Genomic DNA, 25,650 nt, shown 5'->3' with positions numbered 1-25,650 from the left:
TATTTTCATGCCTCTCATCATCACCCCTCTGCCATCCAATCAACATTTCTAACTGCTTCTTTATCTTTCCATTCAGCCAGCAAATTTCCCCCTCACAATACCACTTAGACTTAGTGGCCTGTGAGTGTGCACATTGCCATTTCAAACTATAGCCTGAATGAGAGACTCTGGACCTGAGAAGGCCACAGGTATATGTGTGTTATTGTGTGCTTGTGTGTGTGCGTGAGTGGATTTGTAATGTGGAGACACACCGATTTATGCCAATTACAATTGGGTGTAACAGTGTGTCAGTAATCTGATAAAAATGAAATGTGAAGACTGCCCAAAAACTAAGATCTGAATGTAACTTCCACATTAAATGAATAGGGCACAAAATAGGGTCTGAATTATTTTTCAACAAATGGTCAAAGGAGGTGCTAAACCTTTAGAAGACGTCAAACTAAATAAATACTCTTTTTATAATTCTTGTATGAGGTTTGCAATTTTTGCAATGCTGTAACCAAAATTTGTCTAAATACAGTTCAAAACCAGTATTTGTGTGATTTTGTTACTGTCTATCAATAAACATTAAATAAATATTAGGGTTGTCAATCGATTAAAATTTTTAATCAAATTAATGACATGGTGTCCCGATTAATTAATCGCGATTAATCGCACATACAAATATTTGCTGAGAAAGCCCCTTCTTATAACAATAATTCAATAAATAATGATGAAATAATTATACATAGTTATCTTTAAATATAAAAAAATTATATATATATATATATATATATATATATATATATATATATATATATATATATATATATATATATAAATAAAAAATATTCAGATAATTAAAATGCATTACATTCTTGTGGCAGAAGAGTTCATCATTGATAAGACAATACAAAAAGCGGCTTTAGAATACAATGTATTGTTTACTACCATATTATTAATCATAAGTCAATCATTGGCAAACAGTTCACAGCAATCCATTTCACAAGTGAATTTGTCAATCAGTTGGAGATTTATTATGAGGAATTGTTTAAGGATCCGTCAACGTACACCTGCTTCAGACATTTTTTTTTTTTAGAAACAAGCCAGGGGTACACATAGTACACACTACTACAGATATATTTTACAATAATGCCAAGACATTATATTCATTACATAGTGCAATGGTTTTCAATGCTTTGTAGTTGTTGGAGGTGCAAAGAGTATTTAAATAATATTTTAAGTCTTTACAAAAGTGCAAATAGGGGCTTTATAAATTTACATAAATTTACACTTATGTATAAAAAACTTGGCAAGAAAAATAAACAGATTAATCAGAAAATATTAACTAAAGTTATCAAAACTGTGAAAACCAAATAAAACGTCTTTATAAAGCAAAGAAAAAGTAGTTAAAATAGAGGTACGGACAAACAAAAAATGTTCTCCAAAATACTTCAGCATGGGCACATTACCAAAAAAGGTGAAGGTCAGATTAATCTACAGCATTACAGAAGGAGCAAAGTGGATCTATGTCAGGGAGCATGTTTCTTAAATAAAGATTGACTGGGTAAAAAAGGTGTAACAGTTTAAAGGACACCTCCTTAACCTTGTTGGTAATTAAATATTTGTGAGGTAAAGACCATACAACCTGTGTCAGACATGCTTGTGTCGCGTCTCGGGTGTGTTGCGTCATAAAAATAAAATGTTTAGGTCACTGTGTCAAGTTCAATATAGTTTAATACTCAATCATTAAACACATCTTGAGATCCCTTGGTTTGCACGTTTATGTTGTTTGTCCGCTGAATGGTTGTTAATGTTTTGTTCACTGTAATAAACTGCGCGTTGCTCACACAGCTGAAATTTCACTTACTGCCCTCTGGAGTAAACAGGTGGTAGTACAAGCTTGAATCTCTCAGGTAAGCATTGCGATTAAATGCGTTAATTTTTTTAACACGTTATTTTTTGTAAAATGAATCGCACGTTATTAACACGTTAACTCGACAGCCCTAATAAATATCCAAATTAAATAGGAAAAAAGTTATTAAATAAAAAAACATGATACTAATATTTAAAAGCATATGCCTGAATGGGTAATATGGTTACATGTAGCAGTATTGCAAATTAAGCCTTAATTAAGCTATCAAATAATGACAGAAATAAAAGATCAGTGATGCATTAGTATTTCCCATTAATTAAAGAAAAATTTTGGTAACACTTTACAATAAGGTTGTATTCATTAATATTATATAACTACTTTATATATCATGAAATAACAGTAAAATATATAATTTTACAGTGCTTATTAAAGGGATAGTTCACCCAAAAATGAAAATTCTCTTGTCATTTACTCATCCTCATGCATCACAGATGTGTATGACTTTTTTTTCTTCTGCTGAACACAAATGAAGAATTTTAGAAAAATATCTCTGTTGGTCTTCACAATGCAAGTGAATGGCCAGAACTCTGATGGGTCCAAATATCACTGCATAAAAATCCATACAACACCAGTGGTTTTATGTTCTTATATGTTCTAGACTTTAGTTTTGTATGGACTCTTATTTTGAAAACATGTTTAAGCTCTATGCGTAAGTTACAACTTAGCCTAGTTGTGGCGTAAATGGGCACTAAGTCACAATTTACAAACTACTAAATATTTGAGCATTGCACCATTAAACTTAGGTAGAATGTAACCCTACTAAATATTTATGGAAGCCTCCTACCATGAGTAAAGATTGGCATAAAAAAGCAGAGTGATATTTGATGACATCAATGAGGTCATGTTTTGTGTGACAGGCTTCAGTCCTTTCGACATCCAGTATGATGTTAACATTTACACTCGTTTACATTTACGAGAGAGAAACATTTTTATTTTTTTTAAGCTGCTCTTCAGCATGAAACCATTCAAACGGTGCAGTTTTCAGGATGCGTCGCCCAGTGTCAAGTTTCAACAGATTCAAAATATATATAGGATATTAAAATGAATATATGTCTATTTTCCCAACCTGTTGTATTAGTATTTATTAATCACCCCTTATTTATTTGAAGTACAGTTTCTAGCCTATATATTGTTATCTACACAGGGCAAATATACTTTTTATTAAGTCTACATTTATTACGTATCGTATTTTAATGGATATATAATTTATTACAGCTTAAAGTTAAGTGAGTAAACAAGGACTGAACATCAACTGTATCAAGATTCAAACTTCAACATTAAATTTCTGTGTACAAATTTGAAGGCTGCTTATTGGATAAATACAGGTAAACGTCATATAACGCGACTACGCATCACTTTACAGAGAGCTTTCGACCTACTTAGCTTAAGAACAGGTGGTGCAATCAAATGAAGCACTGACTTAGTTACAAACTAACTAGTAGTTACTAAGCCCTTAGTGTGAACTTAACATCCCAACATAAGTGAGAACTTACGAACAGCTGGTGCAACCCTACCCTTGTCTCTGTTCCTTGTTGCCCTCTGATTGTTCCCCAGGGTAGGATTGCACCAGCTGTGCGTAAGGTCTCACCAGTGGCGATTTCTCAGGGCCAGCAAAGCCGTCTCTGCTGGCATAACATACCTGATAAATAAACATTAAAAAAAAAACTAAAATGTTCTGCATGATTGTACATTTGATTAATTAAACAGGAAAGGAGGACAGTTTTTCACTTAAAGCAAATTGGTAAGTACTTTTTGCATTGTTATAGCAACATCAGGAGTTTTCTAAGTGTAAATTAGTCTGCTTGAGCATTCAGTGTCAGATCAAGTTTTGACAAGTAACAGTGTACCCTGACAAAAAATGTAATGCAAGCAAAATTTAAATCGCAAATATTATTAGAGAGCTTTTTCTTGGAATTAGATCTCCTTGGTTCTGGCTTTCGTGCGTGGACATATTTTTAAATGTCAATTGGTATTATTAGTTTACTGCTACGTAATGTATGATAGGCATACGGCACCTTATTCAGTGTGAAACTGTGTTAACTCAGTGGCAGGAATCGCACTGAAGGCCTAGACTTAAAATGCACGGGCTGCGGCTGGGTCTCACTTATGTTGGGAAGTTCACACTAAGGGCTTAGTAACTTCTAGTTAGTTGGTAACTAAGTCAGTGCTTCATTTGGTTGCACCACCTGTTCTTAAAGGGTAACTAAACCCTAAACCAACTCTTTTTAGTTAATGATCTGTAAGAATGGGGCTTTATTAGTACTGGTCATTGATTCAAGTAATTTTTTTGACATTTGTGTATAAAGTGTTTTAATTCTACAATATATGGTGTAAAAACGTCTGAGTGCTGCCCTCTTCAGGTTGAACGGTGGCTACTGCAGTTGAATTTTCCTATTGGCTGTTGCGGTACTTCGTGACGTAAGCGGTGACAGCTGACGTAAGCAGGTTCCAGCTCACCACGCCAGATTCATGTACATGTCGTCTTGCGACCGTGTGAGGAATAATAATATCATAGAGTCTGACAGCAGCTGTCAATTAATCCGTCACTACGAGTCTCAGGTTCCCCCCCCCGCTCAGCCCCGCGCTCGGTTCGTTCCCTCTATCCCCGCCGGGGTCTGCCCACTTTTCCAGCATTTTCAAATATTTCTAGTGGGTGGAGTCAGACTCTGAGCAGGTGTTTAGTTACCCTTTAAGGCAAGCAGGTCATAAGCTCTGGGTAAAATGATGTGTAGTCACATAATATGACGTTTACCTGTATTAATCCAATAAACAGCCTTAAAATTTGTTCATAAAAGTGTATTTCAAATTATGTGAATTTCAATTTGATCTTGTTACGGTTGATGTTCAAACCTTGTTTGCTCACGTAACTGTCAGCTGTAATAAATTGTATCCCCATTAAAATATGATATGTAATAAAAAAAGATTTCATTTAGCCTATGTATATAACAACATTCAATAACTGTATCTAAAATTAATAAGGGACAATAAATAAATATTAATATTTTGTAAAAACTAGATTTTTTCAAGCTCAATTACACTTCCTAGTGCTGACACATGCACAGAGCACTAGATGGTGCTTTAGGAAGTGTAATCGAGCTTGAAATCATGATCGCCAAGGAGACTGCTGGCAAAATTTATTGTGAAAAAAAAATTACATTTTGGTTTGTTCTCACCCAAAACTTATTGGATAGCTTCAATAAGACATGGATTGAACTGTTGGAGTTGTATGGATTACTATTATGCTGCGTTTATGTGCTTTTTGGACCCTCAGAGTTCTGGCCACCATTCATTTGCATTGTGTGGACCTACAGAGCTGAAATATTCTCCTAATTTGTTTTCTGCAGAGGAACAAAGGAAGTCATTCACATCTGGGATGGCCTGAGGGTGAGTAAATGATAAGAATTTATTTTTGTGTGAACTTTTATTTCAATAAAGGAATCATCTCAAAAATATGAGAGACAAAAAATATACAAAATGAAGAATAAAACATTGAGGATTTGTGCAATAACTAGCAGTTTCCTCTCCAGATCTGAAGTGTCCTTTTACAAATATGATCCCATTTATTTGTTAAATTTCCAGACCTTCATAAATAACTCCATATTCAGTAGCTGGAGAGCATTTATGTTTGGGAGCAGAGATCAGTACTGTGTCTGAGGTTGGTTCTGGGAAGTGTCCGTGCTCATTTTGAATGATAGTGTATTTGTTTGTTTAATATGGTTGTATCAGTGTTAACCCTGTTTTGCTGATATTTAGGATATATGTTTCCCAAATTTGTAGCTGCAATGGAACTTTATTACTTCTTCCTGATGCTTTTTTTTTTTGCCTTCCTCCTCCTTTCACAACTGTGTGGCCTGTACAATGTATTAAACAGTGACTTCCAATTCTACTTTCCAAATAAGTTCATTATTATTAACTTACCTGGCAACTAGATTTTATAGCAGATAGTCTTTTGGATGGATTGTTTGGTTAAGCTAGTATTTGGCATCAGACCGATGGCCAAATTGTGTGATTTGTAGAACTACTTATAATAGCTTACAGTATTAACTTACTTCTTCAGCTATATGTTATCCATTGTTGTAGTTCCAATATCCAGTTCTTTGAATGTTAAGGTCCCGTGATCCAACAAATTTTTCCTCACCCTGAATATCCTTCTTTTCCCTGTATTTATGTTATTGTGACATGGAAAGATGTTTAGATGTATTCTCCTTTGTTACATATTTGGTTACCATAGACACCTAATTGCAATATACAAAGGCTGCTAGCATCAAGGCATTCATCTTTTTTTTCTTGCATCTTCAGCCTTCCTTTCGTTCTCCAGCATTAACAATGTGAGAGTGTGTACCTGCCTGTCACAAAAGGTATGTGGCTACCATTTATAGTGCTTTCCGGTGCTTCCACCTTTGTCCTCTGTTATGTCTTTTATTTCAATGTTTTTGTTTTGTAGCTTTTGAACCTCTTTACATTTTTGGATATCATTTTTTTCAACCCTGCAACCTTGAAATCTTGCTGTCTCGCTTACCTTTTCCTTTTTCCAATAGGTCACCCAAAAATGAAAATCCTGTTATTCATCCTTATGTTTTCCAAATCCATGGTGTTAAGTCCCCTATTTGACTTACTTTTGTGGAACACAAAAGGAGATTTTAGGTAGAATGTTAGCTTCAGTCACCATTCACTTTCATTATATGAAAAAAGATGCAATGAAAGTGAATGGTAACTGTCTCTAGCATTCTTCCTAACATCTTTGGTGTTCCATGAAAGACAGAAAGTCTGCTTGGAACAACATTGTAAGTTAATGATGACAGAATTTAGATTTTTGGGTGAGCTATCTCTTTAAGTTAATGCTTATTTTTATTTTCCTATCTCTCTCTATGTAACTGATACCTGATTCATCAGCCTGTCCTGATTTAATTAGGGTCACATACTGTGCCGTTATTTGCAGAGGTTTTGTGGAATAGTCAACGATATCCTGCTCAGCAATGTTTAAAGTGTTCACCATTCATCATCCCCTCTGTTTATGCACATGGTTAATAGTGTGTGTGTGTGTGTGTGTGTGTGTGTGTGTGTGTGTGTGTGTGTGAGCGTGTATTTATCACTTTGTGGGGACCAAATGTCCCCATAAGGATAGTAAAACCCGAACTTTTTGACCTTGTGGGGACATTTTGTCGGTCCCCATGAGGAAAACAGCTTATAAAGCATACTAAATTATGTTTTTTGAAAATGTAAAAATGCAGAAAGTTTTCTGTGAGGGTTAGGTTTAGGGGTAGGGTTAGGTTTAGGGGATAGAATATAAAGTTTGTACAGTATAAAAACCATTATGTCTATGGAAAGTCCCCATAAAACATGGAAACACAACATGTGTGTGTGTGTGTGTGTGTGTGTGTGTGTGTATGTGTGAGCGTGTATTTATCACTTTGTGGGGACCAAATGTCCCCATAAGGATAGTAAAACCCGAAATTTTTGACCTTGTGGGGACATTTTGTTGGTCCCCATGAGGAAAACAGCTTATAAATCATACTAAATTATGTTTTTTGAAAATGTAAAAATGCAGAAAGTTTTCTGTGAGGGTTAGGTTTAGGGGTAGGGTTAGGTTTAGGGAATAGAATATAAAGTTTGTACAGTATAAAAACCATTATGTCTATGGAAAGTCCCCATAAAACATGGAAACACAACATGAGTGTGTGTGTGTGTGTGTGTGTGTGTGTGTGTGTGTGTGTGTGTGAAAAGCTGGGAAATATGTATTTGTTTGGTTTCTAAATGCAGTGCCTATACTGGATAAATTGTTGGATATAATGGACATCATAGATCTGTCATCATCTCCTCCAAAGTTGCATGTTTATGAATTTGAGCAGATTATCCAGGTTCATACAACGAAAGCAGAAAGACACTCAAGCTCAAAAAATGACCGTAAAAAAGCTAAACGACTCATGCCAAAGAAAACAAAAAATGTGCAGCCCACAGTTGGCTTTGGTAAACTTCTTAAAGTTTCCGAAAGCCATACAATAGCATTTATGTGAAGAATAAGCCAAAATTAATCTGTTTATCACTGAAAATCTTCCCTTATAATTGTCATTTTTGTGTGAACTACCACATTAAGTAACACAATTTTCATTTTCATTCACACATAAATCTGTAAAATACCAATGTTTTTTCATGAAAACTCTGAAAGGATAATAGAGGTTACTCAAGTAACCTTGGTTCCCTGAAAGGAGGGAACAAGACGCTGCTTCAGAATGCTGATGCAAGGGGGACTCTTTTTGGGAGGCCGTACCTTGAAACCCTATACCACCATTCCAATTTGATTGGCTTGTCACGCTTGGCGCTCTACGCACACTCACCTACCATGCGTATATAAGGTGGTGCCAGCGTCACATTCCCAGAATTTCTGATTGAAAGTAGAAGAGTGTATCTCTCGACCCCCTGCAGAAGAAAATCAGTAGTGCAGCACAGCTATGCTGTGTCTTGTTCCCTCCTTTCAGGGAAGCAAGGTTACGTGAGTAACCGACAGAAGTGAGAGCAAGTCACACAAGTTCAAGTCTCGAGTCATGTCTCAAGTGAATTGCAGACAAGTCAGTGACTCACCTCAAGCAAGTCAAGTCCTGTCCTGATGAGTTTCAAGTCGAGTCAAGCCACAGTAGTAAAATAAATAAATAGAGGATAATTTTTAAAATAAATATAACATTTTGCTCTGAAAAGATGAACTTATGTAAATATGTTTACATAATTTTTTTTATATGAATTGTTTAACAGTAATGTGTTATACCATATACATGTGTGTGTATATATTTATATATATATATATTAGTAAACTGCGTTAATTAACATGCACAGAATTTTTATTGTGGGCACTTAAAAATACTGTGAAATCTTCTAGATACCTTATTATCCAAATATTTTAGAATGAACTGGTTAATATGTATAACATTGCATGTATACTGTGTAAAAATGTGGTCAGATTTTCACATTGTACTGACAAAAATGGCAGACGGGCTGAATGAAAATGCGAATTTGCTCTCTGACAGTAGGTGGCACTTTTGCAGCAGAAATATAGCTGTAATCCTGGTGACACCTGTACAGAATGCAGCCCTGCACTTACAAACAATACTTTATTAGGCATTATACCAGGGGTCGGGAACCTGTGGCTCGTGAGCCACAAGTGGCTCACCCTTCACCAACACATGAACGTTTAAAACTTTCTAGAGATAATTTTCCAACAGAAAGTGTGGGTGCGATTGCAAAACTTGAAGTCAATGACACTGTTTTGATTTCATTTCTTCCAAATTTGTCATATAGCTACTCCTAGTGAACAAGGTTTGAAATGAACACCCGCCAAATACAGATTTTTCATGCAGAGTATTTTCACATTCACTGTGGGAGGTGATCTTTAAGAATTCTCAGTGTGATATATTACAAGAAATTAGACAGATGCGTGTTTGAATTAGAATTAGAAAGATGCGTGTTTGATGAAACATGAGTATATTTTGAAGAACAGATGAAAGAAAAGCCGCTGATGCACGTCTGATTTGATTTGTGTGCAGTGAGCTCTGAGAGCAATGAAAGCGCTTCTCCAAGACACGAACATTCATGAGTTCTGGGCCTCATTTCCCCAATAACTATTGATCTTAGCTGTTAAGAGCATCTTCTATGAGCGATTTTATGAACGTTTGTTATTTTGTATGTGCACCCAGAGTGTGATATAGCACCCACCACCTGCAAACTGCGACAAGACTCAATCCTTTTTGCGAGCTCCTCGTCCAAATGTATTTTATGCTCAAGTAATTTTGCTCATCTACCTGCAACAGCTCAAAACAACCAAAACTCAAAACAAAAACATTTGATAGGAACACAAGGAATTTATTAGGCTTATTTATTTTGATGATGATTATAATTATCTTTACAGTTATAATTGTCTTTAGTTCTTAAATTTGTATGCTATTATTAATTTTTCACTTGATGATGTTGACTGATACTTACATGATGGCAAATGGGGCCATTGGAGATGGTAAATTGTATTTATGGAGGTGCTTATATATAAGATTCTTTAATAAATTCGTTATTTTAAATACTTTTTTCGTTTTGTTTAAGGAGCTATTTGAATTGAGAATTTGTTTAAGTTTTTTGGGTTTCAATAAATTCATGTAATTTTTAAAGCAAAATCAATAAAGCAAAAATATTCACTATATAATCGGATATCGCGATTTTTTTAAATGTGATTATTACTAAAATATTTTTTACATATCACTAAGCCCAAAAGGTAAGTACAATTTTTCATGAACAATTGTAAAATGAATTTTATGGAGACCCGCACAAACTCAATTTAATATTGCAACATGTTACCTATTAATTTTTATTAATTCATGTTTTTGAGTAGTCTATGGGCAATATAAATTTTATTTGAATGAAAAACATTGTTTTTGAAAATAGTAAATTATTAAAATGGGTTCTTGGGCTCTTTACAATGGGCTCCTAAGTGAAGTATGCGCAAGTATGCATTTCCCCCAGTGAGGCTACTTGCACGGGTGCTGTGCAAGGTCGGGGAGGACGAGGAACAAGTCACTCTGGTGGCCCCCAACTGGCCCACACGGACTTGGTTCTCAGATCTCATGCTCCTTGTTCCGCTTGCACATAGCACCCTTCCCCTCCACTGAGGTGATCATGTGCACTCTTTTCCCCCAGGGCAGTCCACTAGATTCGCGCTCCCTGGATGTTCTTCCTCCCTAGAGGAATTCACTGACCAGATCCACTACGTTTACTAAAATTACTCTGTACTGGAATAGGTGCTCCACAGTATGGGCCCTTGTGTGTATTTTCAGCAGTACGGTCCCCCTACGGGCGGACCCACGTCTCCCTTGGGCAGGCAACTCCTCCCTCTCAGCAGGTAGGATTTGCCACAGCGCCATTTCCACAAGTGGCCTGAAAACCCATGTGATGTATTTCGCCACTCTTTACCTCCCCCCAGCCTGGGCAGGTGGTGCACTCTGTGGGGTGTTTTCCCCCTGAAAGAATAGGAGTTGGAAAATAATGCCTTCCTCCGATGCATGTGATAGCATTAAGATGGCCCCTGCCGCTTTAACTCTATACAAGAAACATAGAGAGAGAAAAGGCCGTCGCTTTGTTCCCCCCTTCGGGATGCCGGGAACCTAAAAAGTTTATGACGATTTTATGGGGCGTTGGGGAAGAGTATGTGCAATCTGACGCATCCTGTTGCTTTGGCACACAACTTCTTGCCCGCACCTGCATCAGGCAGTGGTGGCTCAGTGGTTGAGGCTCAGGGTTACTGACCAGAAGGTTGGGGGTTCAAGCCCCAGCACCACCAAGATGCCACTGTTGGGCCCTTGAGCAAGTCACTTAACTCCAGGTTGCTCCGGGTGGATTGTCCCTGTAATAACAGGGACAATCTTTGGATAAAAGCGTCTGCCAAATGCATAAATGTAAATGCATCAGCAGCGCACGAACATGGTTCAGTGACTGAATAGGGACCCCTAGTGTCGCTTCACCTGACACAACGTCGAAGTGAGCGACAGATAGGGAATGTCTAGGATACTGTTTTAACCTCCGTTCCCTGATGGGGGAACGAGACGTTGTGTCCCCGTTCACATTCAAGACATCGTCAAGTCATGCAGTTCAAGTTGAGTCAAGTCTCGAGTCACTGGTTCTCAAGTCAAAGTCTTTTTTTTCATTTAGTTGAGCAAGTCACAAGTCCTCAAATATGTGACTTGAGTCAGACTAGAGAAAAACACTAGAGAAACTTTTCGGTCTTCAGCGACTGTGGTCTTTAGTTTCTGGCTTGCCAGAAACAGGCAGAAACACACCTCTGTGAAAACACGGAAGTGTTTACAAGGGTATGCTTCTTCTATTGTAGAATGCAAGCAGAAGAGTAGATCATCTTGCTCACCAGGCACACATTAGAACAGCTGAAGCTTTTGCAGGGTTCAAGAGACAACAGAGATGTTGTTGAAATGTACAGGTGAAACTCGAAAAATTAGAATATCGTGCAAAAGTTCATTAATTTCAGTAATTCAGCTTAAAAGGTGAAACTAATATATTATATAGACTCATTACAAGCAAAGTAAAATATTTCAAGCCTTTATTTGATATAATTTTGATGATTATGGCTTACAGCTTATGAAAACCCCAAATTCAGAATCTCAGAAAATTAGAATATTGTGAAAAGGTTCAGTATTGTAGGCTCAAAGTGTCACACTCTAATCAGCTAAACACCTGCAAAGGGTTCCTGAGCCTTTAAATGGTCTCTCAGTCTGGTTCAGTTGAATTCACAATCATGGGGAAGACTGCTGACCTGACAGTTGTGCAGAAAACCATCATTGACACCCTCCACAAGGAGGGAAAGCCTCAAAAGGTAATTGCAAAAGAAGTTGGATGTTCTCAAAGTGCTGTATCAAAGCACATTAATAGAAAGTTAAGTGGAAGGGAAAAGTGTGGAAGAAAAAGGTGCACAAGCAGCAGGGATGACCGTAGCCTGGAGAGGATTGTCAGGAAAAGGCCATTCAAATGTGTGGGGAGCTTCACAAGGAGTGGACTGAGGCTGGAGTTACTGCATCAAGAGCCACCACACACAGACGGGTCCTGGACATGGGCTTCAAATGTCAAACGTCTTACCTGGGCTAAAGAAAAAAAGAACTGGTCTGTTGCTCAGTGGTCCAAAGTCCTCTTTTCTGATGAGAGCAAATTTTGCATCTCATTTGGAAACCAAGGTCCCAGAGTCTGGAGGAAGAATGGAGAGGCACACAATCCAAGATGCTTGAAGTCCAGTGTGAAGTTTCCACAGTCTGTGTTGGTTTGGGGATCCATGTCATCGGCTGGTGTTGGTCCACTGTGCTTTATTAAGTCCAGAGTCAACGCAGCCGTCTACCGGGACATTTTAGAGCACTTCATGCTTCCTTCAGCAGACAAGCTTTATGGAGATGCTGACTTCATTTTCCAGCAGGACTTGGCACCTGCCCCCACTGCCAAAAGTACCAAAACCTGGTTCAATGACCATGGTATTACTGTGCTTGATTGGCCAGCAAACTCGCCTGACCTGAACCCCATAGAGAATCTATGGGGCATTGCCAAGAGAAAGATGAGAGACATGAGACCAAACAATGCAAAAGAGCTGAAGGCCGCTATTGAAGCATCTTGGTCTTCCATAACACCTCAGCAGTGCCACAGGCTGATAGCATCCATGCCGCGCTGCATTGAGGCAGTAATTAATGCAAAAGGGGCCCAAACCAAGTACTGAGTACATATGCATGATTATACTTTTCAGAGGGCCGACATTTCTGTATTTAAAATCCTTTTTTTTATTGATTTCATGTAATATTCTAATTTTCTGAGATTCTGAATTTGGGGTTTTCATAAGCTGTAAGCCATAATCATCAAAATTATATCAAATAAAGGCTTGTAATATCTTACTTTGCTTGTAATGAGTCTATATAATATATTAGTTTCACCTTTTAAGTTGAATTACTGAAATTAATGAACTTTTGCACGATATTCTAATTTTTCGAGTTTCACCTGTATTATAATTCTGGGGATGAGACACTGGTGCTGCCTTACATACACACTTTACTCGCTCCAGTGTTTGTTTGTTAGACCCAATGTTTCCTATAAACTCAGAACCTCTCCTTAATATTTTTAACTCCTCATTATCCTTAGGGCATGTCTGGAAGTTATCGAACCGGTATATGAAATGGTATATATGAAGAATTTCAGTCAGGATTTAGGCCCCATCATTGTACAGAGAAATGACTTGCTCTTATCATCTGTTTGTGGCTGCATTTCTCTACTAGTGCTCTTAGATCTCTAGTGCTCTTGGATCTTAGACACCATATATCATGACATTCTCTTAGATAGGCTTGAGAATTATGTTGGCATTTGTGGACTGGCATTAGCTTGGTTTAGGTCCCATCTCTCTGAGAGTGATTACAAGAACCAAAAAATAAGATCATATCAGCCCCATTTTAACGGTGTTACATTGGCTACCTGTTAAGTTGCGTATTCATTTTGAAATTCTGTTAATTACTTAAAAACTTTGAATGGTCAAGCTCCAAAGTATTAAGCAACCTTCTGTCATGCTATAATCCATCATGCTCATTATGATCGCAAAGCTCTGTCCTATTAACAATACAGAGAATATCAAAATCCACAAAAGGAGGGAGATAATTTTCATATTTGTCTCCTAAACTATGGAATAGTATTCCTAGCAGTGTTCAGAACTCAGAAACACTCTCTCAGTTTAAGTCTAGACTAAAGACTTAACTATTCAGTCAAGCCTAATTTTCCCTCAATTCATAGCTATGCTGCTTTAATTAGGTCTGCCTGAACCGAATACACTTCTCTTATTCTTTAACCCTGCTTTGAATTGAATGACATGTACGCTAATTTTATTATATTTCTTTCCTTCTCTAAACCTTGGGATTATATCTCGAGGTTACCAGAGCCTGCCAGATCCTTCTCCGGTCCTCCCTGATATCTGATTCCCACTGTGTCACGGAGTGATGATGACAACTGCAGCATGTGCCAGCCAGAATTCACTGCAGTCTACTAAGACTTCACAGAGGATGAATTGATGCAAACTCAAAAGACATGAGATTCTTCATGTGCCACTACCTGAAGCATGGCCTCAGGATGGAGTGCACCAAAATTACTGGCAATAAGGTTCCAGCCGGACTGCAATGCTCCTCACCAGGAGTGGATCTAGACATTTTGTTATGGGGTGGCATGCAGAATATGAGGGGTGGCAACAATAAAGCAAGTGCCCATGCATAGTTTTTATGGATTAAGGTACCAAGCTTTGTTGCAAGAAGTTCTAGTTCATTAATTGGAGTCACTATCATATTATAAATGTCCATGAATTTGTGATAAAATGGCATTTCCACAAGAACCACAGAGTAAACATTTTTATACTGATTTGCCAACATAAGAAAAAAAAAAAATCTATTTTTGCATATTAAAAAATAGGTAACAAAATTTCTATCTCCAGATCACTAAGAAATTGACTATTAAACATCAACTAATTCAAAATGTTCCTATGCTTCACATAGAACTGGCAATTTGGACTAAACGTCACCACCTTTGTGAAGTGTAACCATGGATGGAAAATGCATGCATATCCCATGTTATTATAGCTAATAAAGTAATATAGGCCTGTCACCTTTGTAATAGCTGGAGTTATCTATTTGAAAGCGAAGATTAACACAAAAATAAACTGTGCAGATAATTGTACTGGGGGGTAGTGCTGCAAAATCCATGAATATTAATTATGTTATACACAGAAAATATTATTTTTAATTACCTGTTTTGATCAACAGTAATACTTAATGACTGATTCAAGCACCAGCACCCAGCCATGAAACACTCAGTTAATATAGGGAGGAAACACACTGCGTACCGGTGCGCCCCATCAACAACAAGTCACCTGGTTAACCAACACCTGTGAGCAATTAATGGAGAGGGAGAGAAAGAGAAAAAGACAACACACACTACATACACACAAACAATACGGTCAAGAAGGCCATCACAATAGGGGACACGGAAAAGAGAGTGAGCTGCGGCAAAACTGCTGACACTAAATGACACCAATAATAGCCGCCATGAACATTTATCATAACATTTAAAATAACACATTCCACTGCCAGATTGCCAGTCAAAACACAGAGATGAAATAGAAACTCCAAATAAAGAACTGGAGATGTTTCATGTGGATTTTACACATACCTGATGAAAGCTATTTCAAAAAGTGGTGAGGATACATCTCACCTGTCTCAACCAGTGGCAGGCCGTGCGTTTAAAGTCTAGGCCTTCAGTGTGATTCGTGCCATAATGAAAACACATGAGTTTCACAATGAATAAGACACCCTTTGCCTTTGGGCATCATTATATCACAGCTAACTGTTAATACCAATTGACATTTTAAAAACACATCCACACATTTCTGAATTCCGAATTCTGACTTCAAGATGCATTCCTTTGCACTTTTCTTAGAAGGAAGATGTAAAATCTGACTTTCCGAGTTGAATGTAACACAGCACTACTTTTCAAAACTTGATCCAACACTGAATGCTCCAGCAGCCTAATTTAATCTTAGAAAACTCCTGATGTTGCTATAGCAATGCAAAAAGCACTTACCAATTTACTTGAATTGAAAATCAGTCCTCCTTTCCTGTTTAATAAATTAAGCAATCACACGGTCATGCTGAACATCTCATGTTTTTACATCCATAAGGATCTCTTTCTCAATGGCAATAACAGCAGTGATGACAGCCGACTCGTGAGCAAGATCTTGTGCTCTTTGCTTTCAAATGACATCACTTAAAGCATGATTGCATCACTCAAGTCCAGCGTGACATATCCTAAAGATCACACCCACCAAGAACAAATAAATCAATCTGATTGGCTGCTAAATCTGACAATCTGACTTTAGTTGCTCATTCATTTGCACTGTTGAGGGATAAATTCTGAAGGCCTGATGGGGTGGAGCTCAGACTCACACTCTGCTTCGGCTTTGGGCATGTGGTTTGTGAAACAGTTGTCACATTTCGCTTGTAAGCATCAAGGAATAAATTCTTACTGGATAAGCTTTTCATTTTTCTCTATTTGTTTGTGGATTAATTAAGAGTGGAAAGCGATTAAAAATAATGATTGAGAATGAAAGAATGAAAAATATGTATTTATTTGGCATGTTAGGCCAGCAGAGAAGGCTTTGCTGGCCCTGAGAATTTTCCACTGATCTCAACCCATAATTGACGGAGATGTAGCTAATAATCATTCAGTGAATACTTAATAGATACGTACAGATGAATTACTCTTTCGCCTCTTTTTTTCCACGTATTTGTCCATGTGGATCTTAAAATGTTGAACCAAATTATCGAAAGATCTCAACAATTCACTTTCTTATAGTTAACCGAGTGTAGTAACCCCCCTCCCAATTCACTCTGAACTAACTGGAGAAGTTAAGTCAACAGAAAGGGGGCTTATTAATATGTAATTTAGGGTTCAGCTTGGTATGCTTGAGGCAACATTTAAATAAATGTCAGAATTAAACACTCAGGGTGTGACAACTTCTCCAGTTAGTTTGATCGAAAGGCTTTGCAATTGCGAAATAGGGGAAGGACTTCCTGTTCAATATGAAACCAGGGAGGGGCTCTCTCAGGTGGGAGTGACCAATGGGCCAAATGTCCGAGACCGAACACATAATAATAAAACTAAATCTTGTGTAGGCCTAGCCCACCTTTGTCAATCGGCCTATGTAACTTGTTGAAATGTAACCAGGGACACTTACCATTCCAAATAAAGGACTTCACTTTGCTGTCTAATTGTTCGAAATAAGAGAGGGGAACTGTAAATAGGTAAAATGGAAAGGAGGAGGTGAGATTTGACTTGACAATATAAATAATAATTTAATAATAAACTTAAACAAAAAAAACACATGCCGTGCAGCTGCCCGTAACTCTCTCTCTGCTGGTGGCATGGCTGTTTATATGCTGCCCTTCCCATGCTCACTGTCACTGGCCAGCATAAAAGTGATCTTCCATCAATGCAAAAGTTTCTTGATGGAGAAGTATTATTCCTCAAAACAAACTCCAGCCTCTAGGCAGAACCAACACAAAAAGAAACAAAAATGGCACCCATCTTCCTCAGACAGCCAAGAGTAAGTACTGCGAGTCAATCCACTCACTTGAGAAACACCAAATGGCTTACTCCAGTGTTTTATGAAGGACAGTGCATAAAAATACTTTGCGGCCATCCTTAGTATTTATACTCCGTTTGGCCGGGAACATCAGCACAAAAGCGATCTTCCATTGATGTAAAATTTCTTGCATTCCTTGAATCGATCACATTTCTCTCGTCGAATTCGCAAAGTCTGGGAACAAGAAAATGTTGTGATTCTTCCAAGAACATTTTCCTTTGCTACCCGCCTCGCATAACAAGATCTTTATTGGATGATCTCAGCAATTTGGCCTGTATTGATCGAGGCGTGTCTCCCTCAGCTGATCTACGAGCCAGAACCCTGTGAGCTCACTCGATTTCCAGCTTATGGCCTGTTATGTCGAGCAGACTCGGAAAGAGCTCGTATAGGAATTTCATCATATCTCTGCCCTCCTCATGCTCAGGAATTCCAACAATTTAGATATTATTCCTGCGGTTCCTATTCTCAAGGGGATTATCAGATAATACCCTCTCCGATGACTCCAGATAATCGATCCGATTCTCAACATATGCCACTGTTGTAACCAACTCAGAGAATTTTGTTTCCATCGCCGTAATCGATTGTCAGCATCACAAACATATTGGACAGTTGACACTGGATTTCCCCGGCCGCACCGTTCAAACAGTCCCTGGTCCGCAGGCTCAGCTGAGGTTTCAGCTTGAGCACATAAGTGTCTTTTTATATCTCCAGAGGATTTTAATTTTTTTGACAAATTGACTTCAAAGGCAAATATGTAGCAGGGTGTATCAAATCTCACCATATTATAACTCAAAAATAACTAAAAACTAGCAAAGTGTGCAGAGATCGTCGCCTACACGTCCACTCCTCGCATGGTGTCATGTGACTCCCCTATATAATTATATGTTTATAATATTTTTATGTTTATTTATACAGCAGATCAATGCTGTAAAAGTGTAAATAATCTATGGATTATGCTTACTTGATTGCTTTTGTTGTTTGTTTGCAGTTATTCACAATGTGAGAGAAGTATGACATGTTTAAGGCATTAAAGGGGTTCTGTAGTAAAGACACCTCCACTTAAATCTCCACCCTCTTAAAGGCACTCTGCTTAAAAGGGCACCTTTACATTTGTTTAGGGCACCGTTAGATTTGTGAACGAAATGGGCAGGGGCTTGCGCCCCTGTAGCCCCCGTTCTGTGCACATCAGTGGATTAGAAAATTTGAAAAGCCTTAAGGACCTTTATGACTTTGTAATGACAGTTTAGTAACACATTATTGCAGCTCACACGTATTGTTTTGTAAATATTTTGTTTTCCTAGACTCGTCCATGTCTTCTTAACCTCTAAACGCCATTTAATTATTGGGTACATGATAGTGAAAATTGGGTGATTTCAACATTTTAGAAAGTGGAAAATGCCTCCAGAAACTAATAAATATCCATTAAATGCATCAATTTAATGCATTTGAAAAGTGGTTTTGTATGTTAAATTAGCTGTATGTTAATAAAGACCATTTATTATTTATCCTGTTTGTTTGCTTGAAACAACAGGTGGTTCAACTCATCCATGATTTCCGAAAAAACAAAAAAACAAAGTCTGATTTTTTACATTCACCACGTACGGAGGGATTAGCCTACTGGTGAAAGGATTATCCATGGCTTCCTTGCTGACAATTGTTTTTCAAACTGTCTTTAAACACTGTTAAATCTTTTGCATACTACAGATTTTAAGGTCTAGCCACAGCCTGATCAAGAGTCTTTGTTATGATTCCCCCCCTGGAGGAAGATAGTTTTGTGTCTCGAAGGAAACAGTTTCACAATTTCAGTTAATTCCAGCAATTGGATGACTTTAGAAAACATGGAAAATAGAACATTAGTCACTGCAGAAAAGAAAATCTCATATCCTCGCTAAGAAAACTCTATATCGTCAAGCTCAAGGGCACTATGTCTTAATCCAACCCTGATGATCATCATGACATTAACTGAAATGTGTAACAACGATATGATATGATATGAAATCATCAGTATGAAAATGTCAAATATGTGAACACTGGCCATGATGAAGGTTATGTAGCTGATGTTTCACAATGTCTTTGGTAAAAACATAATTGTCATTTTGGTACAATTCTTGACACCCCAGACCTCACTAATTTTCAAACCCTGGTTACGACCCTGATGCTGAGGAGTAACTGGCTCCCTTTCTGTCTTTGCCTCCATCCTCTTGATTGAATAAATCAGTGTACAAATTAATTGCCTTTAGATTTGTGCTGTTAGCATCTTACCCATGTTTATATCAATAATTTATTGTGGGAAAGCCTCTGACTTTCAAGAGTTGTTTTTCAAATTAAGGGTCTTAAGGGTCACATTAAGGAGCATGGTTCTGTCTGACTTTTGTTGAGACTAGTCATTTGGATCAACTCACAAGTCATCATGCTCAAGAGGAGAAAGCCACTGTTGCTCCTAACTGTCACATTATGCCCACTAGCTGAAGCATCTCACTCTCTCCTTGTGTAGTAAATTAGATTGCAAAATGTACACAGTGTGGGATGCTACAAGCCACAGGCCCGATGTGTAGGGTCAATTCCTTGTGTGATTTGGCATCATCTAGACAGCAGCTGCTTGTATGGAGCTAAATGGACTCAAAGAGCTATGTTGTGAACTGTTGAGGGAATCCAGTTTTGTAAGAAAAAAAAAAAAGTTCATTGTTTTTATTATTTATGCATTTAAATTTTGTGACATTGTCTTCAAACTGAATTACGCTATAATGTAAAATTATTAATGTGCATATTATGATTTAAGCAATTTTAATTAATTAAATCATTTTAATACATTTAATTAAATTAATCATTACTGTAGATCCTAACAACAAAAATGGACAGTGTCAGTTTATGCAATTTTTCTTCTGAATTTTAAAGCATTTCAAAACATACATTTACATTCATTTAAGAAATCCATTAACCTTACGTGTCTATTAAATACTAATACACAATATAGCTTTGAATCATTTTGGCTTTAATCTAATATTTAGTAGTAAAAAATTACACATGTTTTTAGCAAGTAAGTATATTTGAAGTATTTAAATAAACTCAATGAATAATATTTCAAGATTTAGCAAACATTATTCATATGTTCAAGGCCACATCCTAACACTCAAATGTTTTTGTTTTTCTCATTTTCAATGTCATCACAAAATTCCATCAAATTGAATTTAGTAATCTTTCAGAAAATCAAATTTAAAAACTAAATATTTTCAGTTTAATTTAATTTTGTTTAAAAATACACAATTACATTTTGTTTACAGTTTTGTTATGGAATATTTTTTGAGTGCAATAATCAGTTTCCTAATGTCATCACTTTCCAAATGTATGTGGTAATGCAGAGCATTTTCGAAAATGAATATATACACTCACCTAAAGGATTATTAGGAACACCTGTTCAATTTCTCATTAATGCAATTATCTAATCAACCAATCACATGGCAGTTGCTTCAATGCATTTAGGGGTGTGGTCCTGGTCAAGACAATCTCCTGAACTCCAAACTGAATGTCAGAATGGGAAAGAAAGGTGATTTAAGCAATTTTGAGCGTGGCATGGTTGTTGGTGCCAGACGGGCCGGTCTGAGTATTTCTCAATCTGCTCAGTTACTGGGATTTTCACGCACAACCATTTCTAGGGTTTACAAAGAATGGTGTGAAAAGGGAAAAACATCCAGTATGCGGCAGTCCTGTGGGCGAAAATGCCTTGTTGATGCTAGAGGTCAGAGGAGAATGGGCCGACTGATTCAAGCTGATAGAAGAGCAACTTTGCCTGAAATAACCACTCGTTACAACCGAGGTATGCAGCAAAGCATTTGTGAAGCCACAACACGCACAACCTTGAGGCGGATGGGCTACAACAGCAGATGACCCCACCGGGTACCACTCATCTCCACTACAAATAGGAAAAAGAGGCTACAATTTGCAAGAGCTCACCAAAATTGGACAGTTGAAGACTGGAAAAATGTTGCCTGGTCTGATGAGTCTCGATTTCTGTTGTGACATTCAGATGGTAGAGTCAGAATTTGGCGTAAACAGAATGAGAACATGGATCCATCATGCCTTGTTACCACTGTGCAGGCTGGTGGTGGTGGTATAATGGTGTGGGGGATGTTTTCTTGGCACACTTTAGGCCCCTTAGTGCCAATTGGGCATCGTTCAAATGCCACGGCCTACCTGAGCATTGTTTCTGACCATGTCCATCCCTTTATGGCCACCATGTACCCATCCTCTGATGGCTTCTTCCAACAGGATAATGCACCATATCACAAAGCTCGAATCATTTCAAATTGGTTTCTTGAACATGACAATGAGTTCACTGTACTAAAATGGCCCCCACAGTCACCAGATCTCAACCCAATAGAGCATCTTTGGGATGTGGTGGAACGGGAGCTTCGTGCCCTGGATGTGCATCCCACAAATCTCCATCAACTGCAAGATGCTGTCCTATCAATATGGGCCAACATTTCTAAAGAATGCTTTCAGCACCTTGTTGAATCAATGCCATGTAGAATTAAGGCAGTTCTGAAGGCAAAAGGGGTCAAATACAGTATTAGTATGGTGTTCCTAATAATCCTTTAGGTGAGTGTATATATATATATATATATATATATATATATATATATAGCAATAGTAGTATTTTAATATTTTTTTAATTAAATGCATTTAAATATGCTTCTATATATATATATATATATATATATATATATATATATATTTACACACTATCAGTCAAAAGTTCTGAAACACTTGACTGAAATGTTTCTCATGATCTTAAAAATCTTTTGATCTGAAGGTGTATGCTTAAATGTTTGAAATTATTTTTGTAGACAAAAATATAATTGTGCCACCATATTAATTTAATTACAAAACTAAAATTTAATACAAAAAAAGGTTTTTGAAATTGATGACTTGGAACAAATAATAAAGAAAAGCAGCCAATAAGTGCCCAACATTGATGGGAACTCATTCAGTACTGTTTAAAAGCATCCCAGGGTGAAACCTCAAGAAGTTGGTTGAGAAAATGTCAAGAGTACATGTCTGCAAATTCTAGGCAAAGGGTGACTACTTTGAAGATGCTAAAATATAACACAGTTTTGATTTACTTAGGATTTGTATTAGTCACATATAATTTCCATATTTCCATTTCTATTATTCCATAGTTGTGATGACTTTACTATTATTTTAAAATGTGAATAAATAAATAAATAAAGAATGAATTAGTGACCCTAAACATTTGAACGGTAGTATGTGTGTGTGTGTGTGTGTGTGTGTGTGTGTGTGTGTGTGTATGTGTATATATATATATGAGGATCTAATCTTTGCTGTTATCCACTTAATTTTGTGAGTGGACATGCTAGCCATTTCCAAGCAGTGATTAAGTGCATCTGTGCCAGCTTGGATTATAGGTTGTCAGTACATGGAAGTTTCTCCATTTACCTGGAGGTCAAGACCCATCAGTTCATAGACATCTTGTTTGTATTTGTTTGTATTTAGCCTAGTCTTGCTACATGATACAGTATGTGCTCTGTGATGTTTTTGTGATTTTTTCTTTTTTGTTGTTAATTCCTTAAATGTCACAATATTTTCTGCAAAAGCCATATGATATGATCAACCATATGATAAAGACTAGAACACTCACCCCCAGTCCTGTTTTGTATTTTCATGTGTCTTTTTGTGTGTGTTTGTGTTTCAGTTTTCTCCTGGTGTTCAGCTGTCTGGTGCTTTCTGTTTTCTCCACCATTCCAGATCACCACACAGTCGCCAACGAGGGGCTCTTCCTTTTGGTAAGTGGTTGGAATGAGTGTGTTTACATGCAGGCCAATAAGCTGATAATAACCTAAACTTAGCTTAGAAAAATGCAAGTACAATGCAAGTGAATGGTGACCAAAACTTAGAAGCTCCAAAAATCACATAAAGGCAGCATAAAAGAATCAATAAGACTCCAGGGGTTTATTCCATGTCTTCTGAAGTGATTCAATCGATTTTGGGTTAGAACAGACCGAAATATAACTCCCTTTTCTCTCCTTAATCTTGCTATTGTGGTCTTTAGGCACAATCATAATTTCCAGCTCGATAACAATTCCTAGCGCCATCTAACACCCTCTGCATACATCAAGAACTCAGAAAAATAATCAAGCTTGAAATCTTGATTGTGCCTAGAGATTGCAATGGCAAGAAGTACAGTGTTAAACGAGTCTCACTTTGGTCTGATCCAGCCCAAAATCGATTGGATTGCTTCAGAAGGCAAGGATTAAACAACTGGAGAATTATTAATTACTTTTATGCTGCCTTTATGTGATTTTTGGAGCTTCTAAGTTTTGGTCACCATTGGCATTGTATGGACCAACAGAGCTGAGTATTTCTTCAAAAAATCTTCATTTATGTTCTGGAGAAAATAGAAAGTTATACACATCTGGGATGGCATGAGGGTGAGTATATGATGAGAGAATTTTGGGTGAACTATTCCTTTAATGTCAACATGGAACTATTAAAAGACATACCAAATTGTTTCTTGTTTGTTCTTAATTAATGACTAAGTCACCATTATGCTTTAAACTGGGATTGTTTTTGCAACTAGGTGACAAAATTGCCATGTCCAAATCCTAAAACATTTTTCTTGTTTCCCAGTCAGTCTTTGACACAGGCAATGTTTTTTTTAAAGAAGTTACCTCCTAGAAAACTGGTTTCAGACAGGTTTACAAGTTATCATAATGTCATGTCTAATGATCCAAAACCATTTTAAGTGAGCTTTAGCAATAACCATGCAAAAATGTAATGACTTGAATGCTTACTTCTTGGTAGAAAAAATTATTTACGTTTATATAGTAATTTACTCCTTTCAACTGCTCATTCAGTCGCCATTTTTATTTTTTCCACCAACTGTCGAACTGCAAACACAGTATTTTGGTATATTAGAAGAACTGACTGATGCATCTACAGCATGCTGCCTTCAAAAACCGACATCTTATTAGTCAGGAAGTGACACAAACATTGAACTTGGACTTGCCTTATTATTTTCTGCCTACCTCCATATACTGCCTGAAAAGGCAATCTGGCACAATATAATATCTTTCCCTTCCTATTATACTGCATTTAAATTAATCAACTCTCTTACCTGCAGAGGAAATGGTTTCACTTCCTTCCTGTGTTTTGTATCAAAATTCCAGTACAAAGTGATAGTTGGCAGCCACAGACTGGCGGGTGCAGATGGCAGTATCTATGCCATTACTAAGCAGCATCCAAATTACATTGTCTTTAAATACATGCATAATAGCATTCCACCTGAATAATTAATCGCTCAATGCTTTCTCTCTGGCTGTTAGTTTGTCCAGTAGCAGTGTCTGTATCTTAGTGTGTCAGTTTTAGAGGCGTGTCTTCAAAAACAGGTGAATTGGGTACATATTTCTGTTTGCCAGCATTATGGATCAAATCTGCCATGTTTGCAAGCCCATTTTGCTGTCCATTGTGTTACTAAAGGTTTTATCTCATTATTACTCTAGTTGGCATTGTTCTGAAATCCTTCACAAGCACAAACATGTACTTATGCAGTAAATTTAATAGTGGGTCTCAACTGGTGGGTAGCGACCCAAAAATGTGTCGCAGGTCTGGACAGCAAGGAAAAATTAATGCAAAATGTAAATAATGAAATGCAACTAACCATATAATCATGAATAATTAAGACATGAAAATAAATATGTTTATCAGTATTTAAAAGGGAGAAGAAGCTTCTCATATATTTTGTTGTTGACGTCAAAGGTTGTTTCAAATTATACTGATTGACATCTCCTCATCCTTAAAATGCCCTGAACAACCATGAACAAAATTATGCAAGTTATTATTAATGTAAATATGATTCAGAATACTTTAAATACGGGTTCAATTACAGTGTAACCCGCACAAGAAGAGACAGTCACAATGTCGAATACAAAACAGCTTTATTAAACACAAAGCGTGCAAAGTACAAAAAGGGAAAATCCAGTGAAGAGGCGTCAAAGGGGAGCGTGATGTCGGAGCCGGGGAATCAGAATAG

The 25,650-nt window shown here is 37.2% G+C and overlaps 1 protein-coding gene across 1 annotated transcript in view; it reads left to right on the top strand.

Moving 5' to 3' along the window:
- LOC127650051 (potassium voltage-gated channel subfamily KQT member 4-like) overlaps positions 1 to 25,650 on the top strand; it is a 93,232-nt gene that overhangs the window by 28,377 nt on the left and 39,205 nt on the right. Inside the window, 1 exon segment of the mRNA XM_052135183.1 lies at positions 23,314 to 23,404. Coding sequence (XP_051991143.1) covers positions 23,314 to 23,404 — 91 coding nt within the window.

This window comes from Xyrauchen texanus, chromosome 10 (assembly GCF_025860055.1).
Source record: "Xyrauchen texanus isolate HMW12.3.18 chromosome 10, RBS_HiC_50CHRs, whole genome shotgun sequence".
Lineage (NCBI taxonomy): Eukaryota > Metazoa > Chordata > Actinopteri > Cypriniformes > Catostomidae > Xyrauchen > Xyrauchen texanus.
The sequence above is the reverse complement of the archived record's forward strand: the minus strand, read 5'-3'. Positions and strand labels throughout refer to the sequence as shown.